The 12,216-nt window shown below is 36.5% G+C and overlaps 1 protein-coding gene across 10 annotated transcripts in view; it reads right to left on the bottom strand.

Moving 5' to 3' along the window:
• Window positions 1–1,202: 1,202 nt before the first annotated feature.
• ATF2 (activating transcription factor 2) overlaps window positions 1,203–12,216 on the bottom strand; it is a 51,545-nt gene continuing 40,531 nt past the window's right edge. For all 10 annotated transcript variants that reach the window (XM_087731378.1, XM_087731388.1, XM_087731385.1 and 7 more), the window contains 2 exons: window positions 11,363–11,468; window positions 1,203–3,883 (listed from right to left, as the gene is read on the bottom strand). In XM_087731378.1, coding sequence (XP_087587504.1) covers window positions 3,657–3,883; window positions 11,363–11,468 — 333 coding nt within the window. In that variant the 3' untranslated portion in view covers window positions 1,203–3,656. The remainder of the gene's footprint in view (window positions 3,884–11,362; window positions 11,469–12,216) is intronic.

Here is a 12,216-nt window from a genome sequence, read left to right as displayed (position 1 = left end):
AAATTATTTCTCTACTGAGGGAAGCAACAGGCAGCATATAAATGCAAACAACCTTCATTAGACACATTGTCATGAGTATATTAATCACGTCAAGAAGCATTGCTGAAGTTTCCTTCAGTGCAATTCAACATACCTTACTTTATTAGGATGCACTTAATTTCACTATGTTTTCTCCTCATTATCATTTATGATGACCAATTAAAATGTTTGTGTCTGTCTCTAAGCAAATTACTTCTGTAACTCTGGTAGCTGAAATCACCACTCATCCAACACTTCTGTCATCTCGTTCCGTCAGTGTAATATCTTGCTTTGCCCAGCCTCCATTAGCATTTTAAAGAGAAAAAGCTTACTTGGATTGGGTAGTTAGGTATAAAACTGGGTCTTTTTACAGTGTAGATAATAAAAAGTGGGTTGGTTCCCCCCCAGCTGCCCTGTTATACAGCCTTCGTGTTTTTTTCCTTGGAGTGACAAGCTAAGTCATATAGTTAGAAAAAGACCATAATGAAGCAACGGAGGCCTTGGGCATTATTCTCATATCGGGCTCAAAGTTGCGTACAGTTTAAATTTGATTTCCTCTGGTCAACACGTGCAATAAATGCAAGTACACAGCAACTTTACCTTTTTTTTTTCCTCTCCAAAGCCTCCGTATCAGAGTTCTGCCAAGAGCTTTTCAAACGATGACGTAACAGGTTGTGCCACGCCACGTATCGTATTTCCAACACTCATAAATAAGGCCAAACCATTTCTAATGTTCTAAAAGTCAAATGTGAGGGCATGATCTTTTCTCAACCTTTCACAATGAAACTGTGAGCAGTTCATCTGACTATAGCTGTTATTTCCTAGCTTCATGTATATTAAGATAAGATGAAGATATCTGAAAGTTCGCTGGAAATTCTGATTACACACAACGCTTCTGCTCTGGAACTCACAGCAACCAGAAATGGCTGAGCAGCACCTGGGATCACCAGGCTATGTTTGTGAACTCCTTCATCTGCAGATTACCTCGGGGTCCTGGAACTAACGATACAAGGCTGATTCCTCAGAAGCTGCTGGAACTCAGATGGAGAGCAATGGAATTTGGCTTATTTTCTAAGGAAACATATGTGTTCTTATTTACATAACATTACTTTGACATTACAGTAATGACTTCCAGAAAAATGCTGATAACTGCAAGGATGAAGAAATAAGTCTGAAGACAGTGCTGCCTTTTAGAACAATTATAATTTCATTAAAATAGGAACATAACTTAAAGATAGATTTTATTCTCTTTGATGATTTACTCATGCAAACTGCACATAAAAGAAAACAGTACAGTTTGTGAAACATGTCAAATGTAAAGACCCAAAATGCTAAGTACAGAAGTAGTGTGACATACGTCTCGAAACGGAATCCATGGTAGTACGACAAATAACTTTTCTCTATTTGCTGAACACAGATTTTAATGGTTCTTTTTCCAGCCCCACTGTTAAATTCATTAACTGTTTACACGTCTCCTATACACGTATGTAGACTTACTTTACAAGCGCGACAGTTTTGTTATAAAAAAAAAACTCCACTTATATAAATATGATTTAAAAGCCTTTGTGTTTAGGAGAGCAAATTATAGTATAATCGATGAGGCCTTATCTAGTCCACCAAAACTACAATGAAAAGTGACTGTATAGCTTTCTTGCAGAATTCACATTTTGTGCCTTTGCAATTAAATTCCTTCTCACAAGAGGTCCATTGTATTTCACCATCCTGGAAATGTTCAATAACTGTTACAGCTTTTCATCTTAAAATTGGGAAAGTAAGACTTTTAAACACATGAGGTTATCAACTCAACTTTCTTAGTTTTAAAATACAAAATATTTAGAATCCCCTATTATTTTCATGCTTAAAACCCTGCAATGATACATATATGACTTAGATACTTCTTTGTCCAGTTTTCATTATAGTATGGTTGTATATATATTGTAGAAATTATGATTTTCCTGTGGATCAATTACATTTGTAGATTTAAAACTGAATCAAATAGAAACTTGATGGCACTGACACTTAAAAACACATAGTATAGTGTGGAGAAGGAAGAGCAAATGAACTACACAACCCATTATAAATGCATTAAATCTTTGTTATATACATAATGGAATCCTGCTTTACTGCCAGTTGCTACTATGCATCTGTTTTTGCTATTATACAAAGTTTTCCGACCTGAAAGCACACATCTACTTTTTTTAAACAACTTAATCTATTGTAAAATATTGTACTGTATTTTGAACATGAGTACAGAATCAAAATAGATAATGGCACATTTAAAAAACTCAGTATCCTACAGATGATTGGATAATGAGAAAAAGTGTACCTACAATCATCTCATCAGAAACAAACTACATCATGGAATGTTAGTTATCCAAGTTCGCACAGTAAATAACATTTTAAAACTGCAATCACCTATCAGCCAGCATCACATTGAAGGCATCTTTAAACATTCAAGCAAAAGACTGCTGGCATTAACTACTGAACCATTCTCACGCACACACCACACACACCACATTATAATTACATTGTTTCCAAGATACGGTAGATACTGATTTTTTTTTTTTCCCACAAGAAAGGTATCAAAATTTTTGCTACTAAAAGATGACAGTGCTTACACAAGAATTAAGTACAAGTTAGCTTGCAAATACAAGACAATGACAAAAAAAAGTCTTGAGTTGTCTGAAGAAGTATTTTAGGCTTTTCTGGCATCCAAAACCATGAGTAAACTCCTTAGTCTGCGACTCAAAAATCCACAAAATATCAACCTACTTTGGAATACTAAATATTCCATATTTGATAACCCTGTATTTTACAATATGCTTACTGGTTTCAGCCTAGCAACAAAGGGTAGTTATAGATATCTATTCTGACTGGAGAAATAAAGCTCTCCTCCCCCCAGAATGAAAGTGTTGGTGGGGGAAAAAACCACACCTGACATCAATTTAAAATTAAAAAAAAAAATCAAGTCTATTTAGTAATGATCCTCATCTAGGATAGGTATGTGCATAAGAGTACTGTATCTCATATACTGTACTGGCCCTATTAAACAAATTAAAAACCCCAACAGTTAAAAAGCCAACCAAAATGCTATACATAAACCAGCCCAAATGTTTTTCTCCCAATGTTCTTCCTCTCATAATGTGCAAAACAACAAAAAGGCAAAAAGACTAAAAGCAAATTTACTGTTACTGTCTTTCTCTTGCCTAGTGCTTTATGACCTTGCTAACGTTACAAAGTCAATAGGGACTATGCAGAACTTTGGTATAAAAATGTCACATAATATTACTATCACAGTCTTGGGGATGACCTTTAGTAATTCACCCCAATGTTTGTTGAAATAATACCAAATTAAAAATGAAATAAACCACATTGTACTGTACACACACTTTACACATTAAGCACAAAAAATAACTAGTAAAACTAATACTTAAAAAAAAAAGTCTTTTGCAAAGAGACTAGAACTGGTGTTCTGTCTCATCTTCACCTGCCAATCGTTAAAGCCAAATTTAAGTTGGATTTTTAAAAATGAATAATTTTAAGCTACAATTTCTCCTAGATGGAGACTGGTCTTTTGTTGATTTCCCTTTAAAGTCACAAATGTATATCTAAGAAACTGATGCAATGCAAGTTTTTAATCAACTTCCTGAAGGCTGCGACTGGGAGGGAGGCGCCATGACGATCTGGGAAAGCACCGGCTCTGTGCTCTGGTCCGCCATCTGGGTGAGAACGGAGGTGGCCACTGCTTCTGCCTTGGAGGTTGAGCTTACGCCATTGGAAGTGCTGACAGAACTGTGCTGAATAGCTTCCGTGTGTGGACTGCTTGGCACTGATATGTCTTCCGAACTGTCATCTTTATCTGCAGCTGAAGAAAAATTAATTTATTTTTTTCCCTGGAATGCACACCACCACGTCCCACGTAACAGCAATCATCCCCTAAATAATTAAAATTCATGGTGTAAAACAGCACAAATTGCAAAACAATCTTATTTTCTGTCTTTAGAGAAAGTACTACTTTGTAAACAAAAAATATGGACTGCAGCATGGAATATTCAGGAAACGAACATTTTCACACCTTCAAAGTCATGATGAACATTATCCGATTTCCTGCCTTGTAAATCAGCTGGTGGGTAATACACCTAATTCCAATGACGAATGCTCATATCAATAAGCAATATTTATAGACTAAAAATGCTACCAGATCTCTTGGTGCTATATGAATTGGATTTAGATTTTTAACGTATGCTATTTACTGCATTTGCTTAGTAACCAAACAAGAAGAATTCTACATTCAGTAATTAATACGTAGCGACCACAAATACGGTATCTGAAAAAAAAAATCTTATTTACACTACTATATTAATTGGACAACACGTCCACAAGTTTTCATCCCACATTCTTTTAACCGAGTGAAGTTCAGTAACTTCTTTAGTATACAAATGCCTCTCAGTAAGTTTTAAAATTGTTAAAACTGATTTTAAAAATATCTTCATGAATACTTCGCCTGTTGTCCACAAAACTGAAGTGAATTGGCCACACAGTTGCATCATTTTTTCTCATGACACAAGGTAAACAGATTAAAAAATAATTCTCATTGTGCAAAACCAGAATGTAAAAAATGAGCATGATTTAAAATCTCTTTCTTGCACAGACGTCCTAGTCATGCTAAAATCATCCTTTTTTTCCAGAGTTGCAAAAGTTAGACAAGGCATTATGCACTGTCAAGCAAAAAGCTAAGTGAAAGACTAAAAAACAAAAGAACAAAATAGGCCTACTGCTCTTCACTCAAAATTAAAAGTATGAACACCAAATTTAATTATAACTTTTTTGTATCACTTTGTGCTACTCTGTTTCCAAGTATTTTTCACAATAGTTTTATACGCTGAATTAAACCCAGCATAAAGATGGAATACTGGAAGTCCCTTTTAAAACACTACTGACTATTGTATAACATAATATAGAAAGATACACACAAATATAGCCAGAAGAAGCATGAACTATGTCTTGCGACACAGCAATGGAACAAAGCTTGATTTTCTCTAGACTTGTCTTTGCAAATCCCTTTCAGGTTTGCTTGAGATTGGCCTACAAATTCAAAAGTTACCCAGGGAAGAGAAGGGATGGGAAAGGGTGACACTAACACTAAAAGATGAACACCTTTGTGGTATCATAGCCTCATTTCCATCAAAAACCAGGCTAAAAGCAGCAACTAAAAGGAACACTAAGCATGAACAAATAATGCTGAAAAGAATTTTATGATGCACTGAGGTTTATACGACATACTAGTTATGGGTAAGAAAATTCACTAAATTAGCAAGTCAAGTCCCCAACAAAGATCTTTGAGCAACCCCATGCATACTAAGAACATGCTCCTCTTCAAAGCCTGAAAACAACAGTTCTATTATCGACCTCTTCTGGAAAAGAACGGTAAGGTCAAAAAGGATGGGTAAGCAAGCAAAATTGCTACATTTCTTTCTAAGAAATACTGCCTACAAGAACAAGGTAGCAATTTCTCTTATACCTCTACTATGAGAGCATGGACGTAATCGTTTGAAAGTATCATAATATCTTATCCATGAGGCCAACTATTTTACAAATTCCGCATTTTTTCAAAAAACGATCTTTCAGGCTTTAAAGGAGATAGAGACAGATGATTTCGAGTTAGGTCTGCTGACAATTACCACGTATTCTAAGGTTACATGGTAATTGTATACAGCAAGAGGAAGAAAATTAAAACACTTCTGAAAGACATTTGTGATCCTTAGCAGGATTCACCCATTCAAGAAAAGAAAGAACATGAACGAGTGCCAATTCAGTTAACACTATTCAAGAGGATTTCAGCTTTGCTACACCTCTGTCAAGACCTACAAGATCTCATGTAAAAACAAGTAAGAAGGAACACATGCAAACTTTGTTAAAAACAGAAACTCTAGTGCCACTTCCTGAAAAATACTGAATTACTCATTAAGAGAGTAGCATATTCTTCCCCTCAAGACAGAATGAAATGGCAGCAAGTGGGACGACATGTATCAAACACAGTCTCCCCGCTGTAACACCTGCTCTTCCTCTTCAGAGCTGTTATTCTCCTATGAATCTCAGTCTTCCTAATATGCTGCTTTTGCTGATTCCCAACTTCCTTGTTGGCCTTATCTTCCTTATCCTCAAGAAAAAGGGTTCGTTTTAAATGCTACAAGCCAGAGACAGAGAGGAAGTAAAGCAGATCATTATCTTTCAGCCAGAGAAGGATGGTCTTCCATTGTTCTGCATCCCTTAACATATATGTTGTTAACTCAAAAGAAATGTCTGTATAATATCACACTGGTAAAGAACATAAGAAAGGCCTGATTTTCTGATTTTGATGGGCTCAGGAAGACCACATATGCAATGGAAGAAACAGTTATGAGAATACTTATGATCACCAATGTACAATAGAACTTTTCATATCATTGAGCAGATGAACAAACATACTGTGCTGAGGAGACAAAAGCACTGATTCAGGTATTTTCAGATGTCAGGGGCTGGAGGGAGGGAGCTTACAGCAGGCAGGTGATTATATAAGATACAGACCTAACACTAGTTTATGGTAATAAATTTGACTGGAAGTGTAAATCCTTGCAATAACTACAAAGTAGTATTTAGAAATGAGGTGGCACTCTAAAGAATAGCTATTTAGATTTCCTTCAGAATCCTTCCTTATGTATCCCTAACTTTACAGGAATAGTGGTCAAAAACTGAATACAGAACTCCATTTGAAGAATTTAAACCAAACAAGAAAATCTGCTCAATGAATACAGAAGATACTTGAAGTCACGTCATTACAAAGATGGCTTGTTTTCATAGAATCAGAATCGTTAAGGTTGGAAAAGACCCTCAAGATCATCGAGTCCAACCGTTAACCTATTACTGCCAAGGCCACCACTAAACCATGTCACTGAGCACCATGTCTACCCTTCTTTTAAATACCTCCAGGGATGGAGACTCAACCACTTCCCTGGGCAGCCTGTTCCAGTGCCTGACTACCCTTTCGGTGAAGAAGTTTTTCCTAATATCCAACCTAAACTTCCCCTGGTGCAGCTTGAGGCCGTTTCCTCTCATCCTATCACTTGTTACTACGGAGAAGAGACCAACCCCCACCTCACTACAACCTCCTTTCAGGTAGTTGTAGAGAGCAATAAGGTCTCTCCTCAGCCTCCTCTTCTCCAGACTAAACAACCCCAGCTCCCTCAGCCGCTCCTCATAAGACCTGTTCTCTAGACCCTTCACCAACTTCATTGCCCTTCTCTGGACACGCTCCAGCACCTCGATGTCCTTCTTGTCGTGAGGGGCCCAAAACTGAACACAGTGCTCGAGGTGCGACCTCACCAGTGCCGAGTACAGGGGCTCTATCACCTCCCTGGTCCTGCTGGCCACACTATTCCTGATACAAGCCAGGATGCCATTGGCTTTCTTGGCCACCTGAGCACACTGCTGGCTCATGTTCAGGTGGCTGTCAACCAACACCCCCAGGTCCTTTTCCGCCAGGCAGCTCTCCAGCCACTCCTCCCTCCCCTAGCCCGTAGCGTTTTCTTAAGCCTGAAGACTGGGAATAAAGAAGAAAGGCTTTTAGAAGAACACAGGAAAGTCATATTTAAATTCTGACAGATTTTTTTCTTAGTTGCCCAGGGAATTGCGAGGCACAGGACTATGGTTTCAAGAGTGCAACTGATACATACCAGAATCATAATGTAGCTAACGATACAGGAAAAAAGCCTAAGCGGTTTAGCTTTTTAATGGCTTCCCCAGCTTTGCCTCAAACCAAGGAAAATGCACAGTCCAAATTAGACATGAATCTACAGAAGTAACGTCTGCTGTACGTTAGAAGGCTGAAAATTTACAGACTTGCATCGCATGAACTTTCCTGAAGGCTACATGGTTCCTAGACAGGCTGCATCATGAGAAGGAGGAGCCATTTTGGTAATGGAACACAACGTGGGCTAGACTGAGCTATAGAAAAGATTTTAAAAATACCGAACAAAGCAGAGGAGACTTTTGAGGATGTACTAAAAAGTACCCTTTTAGAGTCATTAAACATTGCTATTATTTGCTCCTTAGCATTGCTTGCCAATAGCTTTCAGTAAGGTAAGTAAACAAAGAGGGATTTCAGTCTTCAGAAGAAAAAACCCCACCAAAACCAAAATGGGAGTGAGTATGCAAACATTGACATGTGATCCAGAACTCCTTTCGGTTCCCTGATGATCACTAGAAAGGAAGCCTCATGGTAATTCTCATCAGGCCATCCATGGACTATAGAGAGACTCAAGCCTAGAAATGCTCATTTCCAGTGAGCTGGCCTTTGTGAATACCCCCCACAGTCACCAAAGGGCTGTCCACAACAGGCTGTAGAAATGCAGCGGTTTGAGTGGTTCAAACTATTCCAGATCTGAAATGGGTTAGTCACCTTCTGCCACTTCTTTAAAACTAACTATAGAAAGAACACAAAACCACCCCATTTAATACCGCCTACATTGCAGCCTCTATTTATCTTCCCTTATATTTGGTTTTGTACAAACGTTCTTGAGTATCATGATGCCCTTTTGAAAAATATGAAAAATACCAAAAACACCCTTTTCAATTTCTTTTTTTACAATTCTAATTTTCACAACACATTTTCTTCTTGGAATTTTTCACCTTTTCCTGCTCCAAGTCCAGAAAAAGCTTGAGAAAAATATACAAGTATTGCAGAAGACTTTTAGAAATAAGCTGGTATAGAATAGCTAAAATGAAAAATAAATGAGCACCATTTAGATTTCTCCTATACACAATGCCTTTTTTTTTTTTTTTTTTTTACCCCTAATGTTTAAAGATGCATTCAGAACCAATAGCATCCTTCTTTGGGAAATAAAGAAGTTTAAACTGGCTGAAAACTCAAACATTGCAACAGAAATTCACCCACACTGCCTCAAAGCGCAATAACCATTTTTCTGGTTTCTCTGTCCTGATGACGCCCTCTTTTGAAGCAGGCACAAGACTTTTTAAATAAGGAAAATGTGATCCCAAGAACAATCTCAGAAGAAAAAAGGGGTATCTGCACTGTCATGCTTTTCACTTGGCTCGAGACAAAAACGCATGTGGGAAATCCAAAAGATCTTGAAAGATATGTAAAAGTAAGTGCCAAAAATACCCTGAAAAGCAACAGATTCTTTGTACCTATTTAAGTGCATCATACATGAAACCCCATTAAATAGTGGACTTGGCTGTTAAAACATGGTCTGCATGGTATAAAATAGCATTGTCTCAGCAATACACAATATTCATCACGGCAGGAGCTCTGTAACCTGGTGTCTTCAATTTCTTCCACAGAGACAGACTGTTAAACCACCCAATACATTTTTGAAGCAATTCAAGTTAGATTACTTGATGAACATAATATGTTTATTTAAAAATACTTTCTGTGAACACCATTTTCATGATCGTGTTAACTGAAACCATTTTTTCCTCTCATAAATTGTACTGCGGGTAAGTAACTTAGCCAACACGCTCTCCTACCGATATTCACGTGGAGATAATGTGACAAAATCCTTTCAGAGGGATGGCATTACAACTATCATTCATGTTGAACTTTGACTTTCAAGAGACTTTTCAAGAAACTAGGTGAGCTATGCTTCCAATCTCCTTGCTTACTATTGTTTTATTTTTTTCTAAAATGTAAGCTTTTTCCACTGACTAGTATTTTAGTTCTTATTCATTTTGCATTCTTTAGTAAATTAGGAACACTACAGTCCTTTTCTGAGGGCAGAAAAAAAAGCATTACTAAACAGGCCATTTGTTAATTCTTCAACAAAGAAATCCTTAGCGTGTAATTAGTTCACCAGTTTAGGACTTATGTTTAAATGTTTTTCATGCCAATTCAGGAACACGCATCCTCAAAATATCAAAATTCAAGAAACCTAGTTTTGTGGTTTTTTTGAAAAACCTTGCATGCATAATGTTATCCCCTAGTAGCTTCCATATGAAATTATGTTGTTCTGTCAGATGGGAGCCATAATGGCCTCATCCCTGCAGCAATCATTGTTAATATAAATCCCAAACATATTTCTATACTGTTCCAATTTACTCCAAGATGCTATTTTCCGTCTTGTCAAAATGACTGGAGATCAAAGGACCAAGATTTATAAGCTCAAAACTGACAAAATCAGTATTCTAAATATATATGGCAATAGAGAGTTGCTAAATCTCCTGAATCTTTTAAATTAAAAAATATTGCCCATTCTGATGAAATTGCTTACAATGACTACAAGTAAAGATGGTGGCCATTAAGTTTTATCGCAAGCACCTGAGGATCTGTTTGCATGCAATACAAAATGTTCCTTTATTCTCCTGAATTACTGACACTGGCAAATTAAAATGAAGTGGCTACATATGGCAGAAACAATCTTCACATTTACAAATATCCTGAAATATCACTAAATCATAAAAACGAAAGCTGTGGGTTATATATTATGAATGTTGCCTAATGCATTCCCAGCTCAGTTATTTGTAACAAATTTGTGTACAATGGACAAAATTGGCCATTTATTCTACAGCAGCAGCAGCTGGTTCTGGCACTGTGTATCATATCCAAAAATGAAGTTACAAGTCAGGAAAGCATAATTAACCTTTAAAATGCTGGAAGGATGAAAATCAAGTGAGCACCTTTAAGTAAAAATATGTATTAGGAAAAAAAATGCTACTGAAACTCTCAGTATTCCTTTCAGTATTAGAACTGCTTTTTAAAATACCCTGTTTATAGAAAAGTAGTTGCTTAACGTGGAAATCAAAACAATCTAGAAGACGCTGTACAGTAGGAGCCATGAACCTGCATCTGATTATTTTAACAGCTTGACTGATCCTGGATGTTATGGTAAATGAGGACAGCTGTTACATTACCTCTACTGAAATCTCATTACAATGAAGAAAGAAAAAAACCCACAAACCACAAGGACCTTTCACAATACTAGGCTAAGATAAAGTATAAAAAAAAAAAAAAAAAAAAAAAGGTTTATCATGTGCTCTTAATACTTTAATTATATTTTCCAAAGCAGGTATAATAACCGATAGTCCTTAAATGCTAATTATCATATGCATTTATTAAACCAACATAAAACCTTCAATGTTATGCAACACTTCAACTGAACGGACTTAAAAATATATTTCTAAATATCACATATTCACTCCTGTCTTCTGATAACCTTTGAGATTTTTTTTTTTTTTTAGATCTTTAATGGAAGTTTAGAACTGCACTTCTCAATTTTAATGTTCATTCAGTTCACTTTGGCAGTATTTCATTGATGCAGCCTAAGGCTATAGGTAATGGAACATTACTCACTATGATAGCCAGATTTCTTCTGCATGGCGGTTACAGGGCAATCTTTATGAGCCAGAAGAAGCTGTTTCAGCTGTGCCACTTCATTTCTCAGCAGGGTGACTTCATTCTAAAGGAGAAGAAAGTTATGTACTTTACCAGGTTCAAACTATACACACTTTGAAGGTAAGTATTAAGTTTTACAGGATTTTCAGTTGTTCATTTAGGAGTAGATAAAATACGAGAAGTTTCTATTTGGTATACACTGCAAAAATACATACTTTTTTTTTAATCTCAGAATACTTAAATATTAGCTGAAACTTGGCTAACTTTATTTTATCATTTTCTTAAACTAGGAAATGCTTTTTTGGAAAATATAACGTATGTTTTTCAGTTTGCAGATGCAGAGTCTACATATAGTCTCATTCACATGATCCAGCTACTGTAAGACTCTTCTGCAAGGTTTCGCGATGAATTCTAATCAGAGTAAACCTACATTTAACTACCCACATTTTAACAGATGTCACAGCCAACATTAAAAAAAAGTTTAAAAAAAATCAGCCAATGCAGAATGATTTTTGGTGACTATATTTGTACTTGGACTTTGAAAATCTCATGTAATGGAAAATAATTTAGGAAATGTCTGTTGATTTCCGTATTAATTTTCTTTTTGGCAACCATACAGAAACGTGTTGTATGAAGGAATAATTGATAATAATGACAAAATCCCGAAATGTCAGTTTATGTCACTAACGCGGAGTGTGATCTAGGAGACAGCACTTGCAGAATCTAGTGACTGGGTTCATTTCCAGGCTGTGCCTTTCCACTGTTGGGTGACCTTGAGCAAGGTCATTTTACTTCTTTGTGCTTCAATTTCC

The sequence above is a fragment of the Nipponia nippon genome, unplaced genomic scaffold (genome assembly GCF_047370975.1).
Source record: "Nipponia nippon isolate SJK-2023a ecotype South Korea unplaced genomic scaffold, ASM4737097v1 scaffold_5, whole genome shotgun sequence".
Lineage (NCBI taxonomy): Eukaryota > Metazoa > Chordata > Aves > Pelecaniformes > Threskiornithidae > Nipponia > Nipponia nippon.
This window is presented reverse-complemented; position numbering and strand designations above follow the sequence as displayed.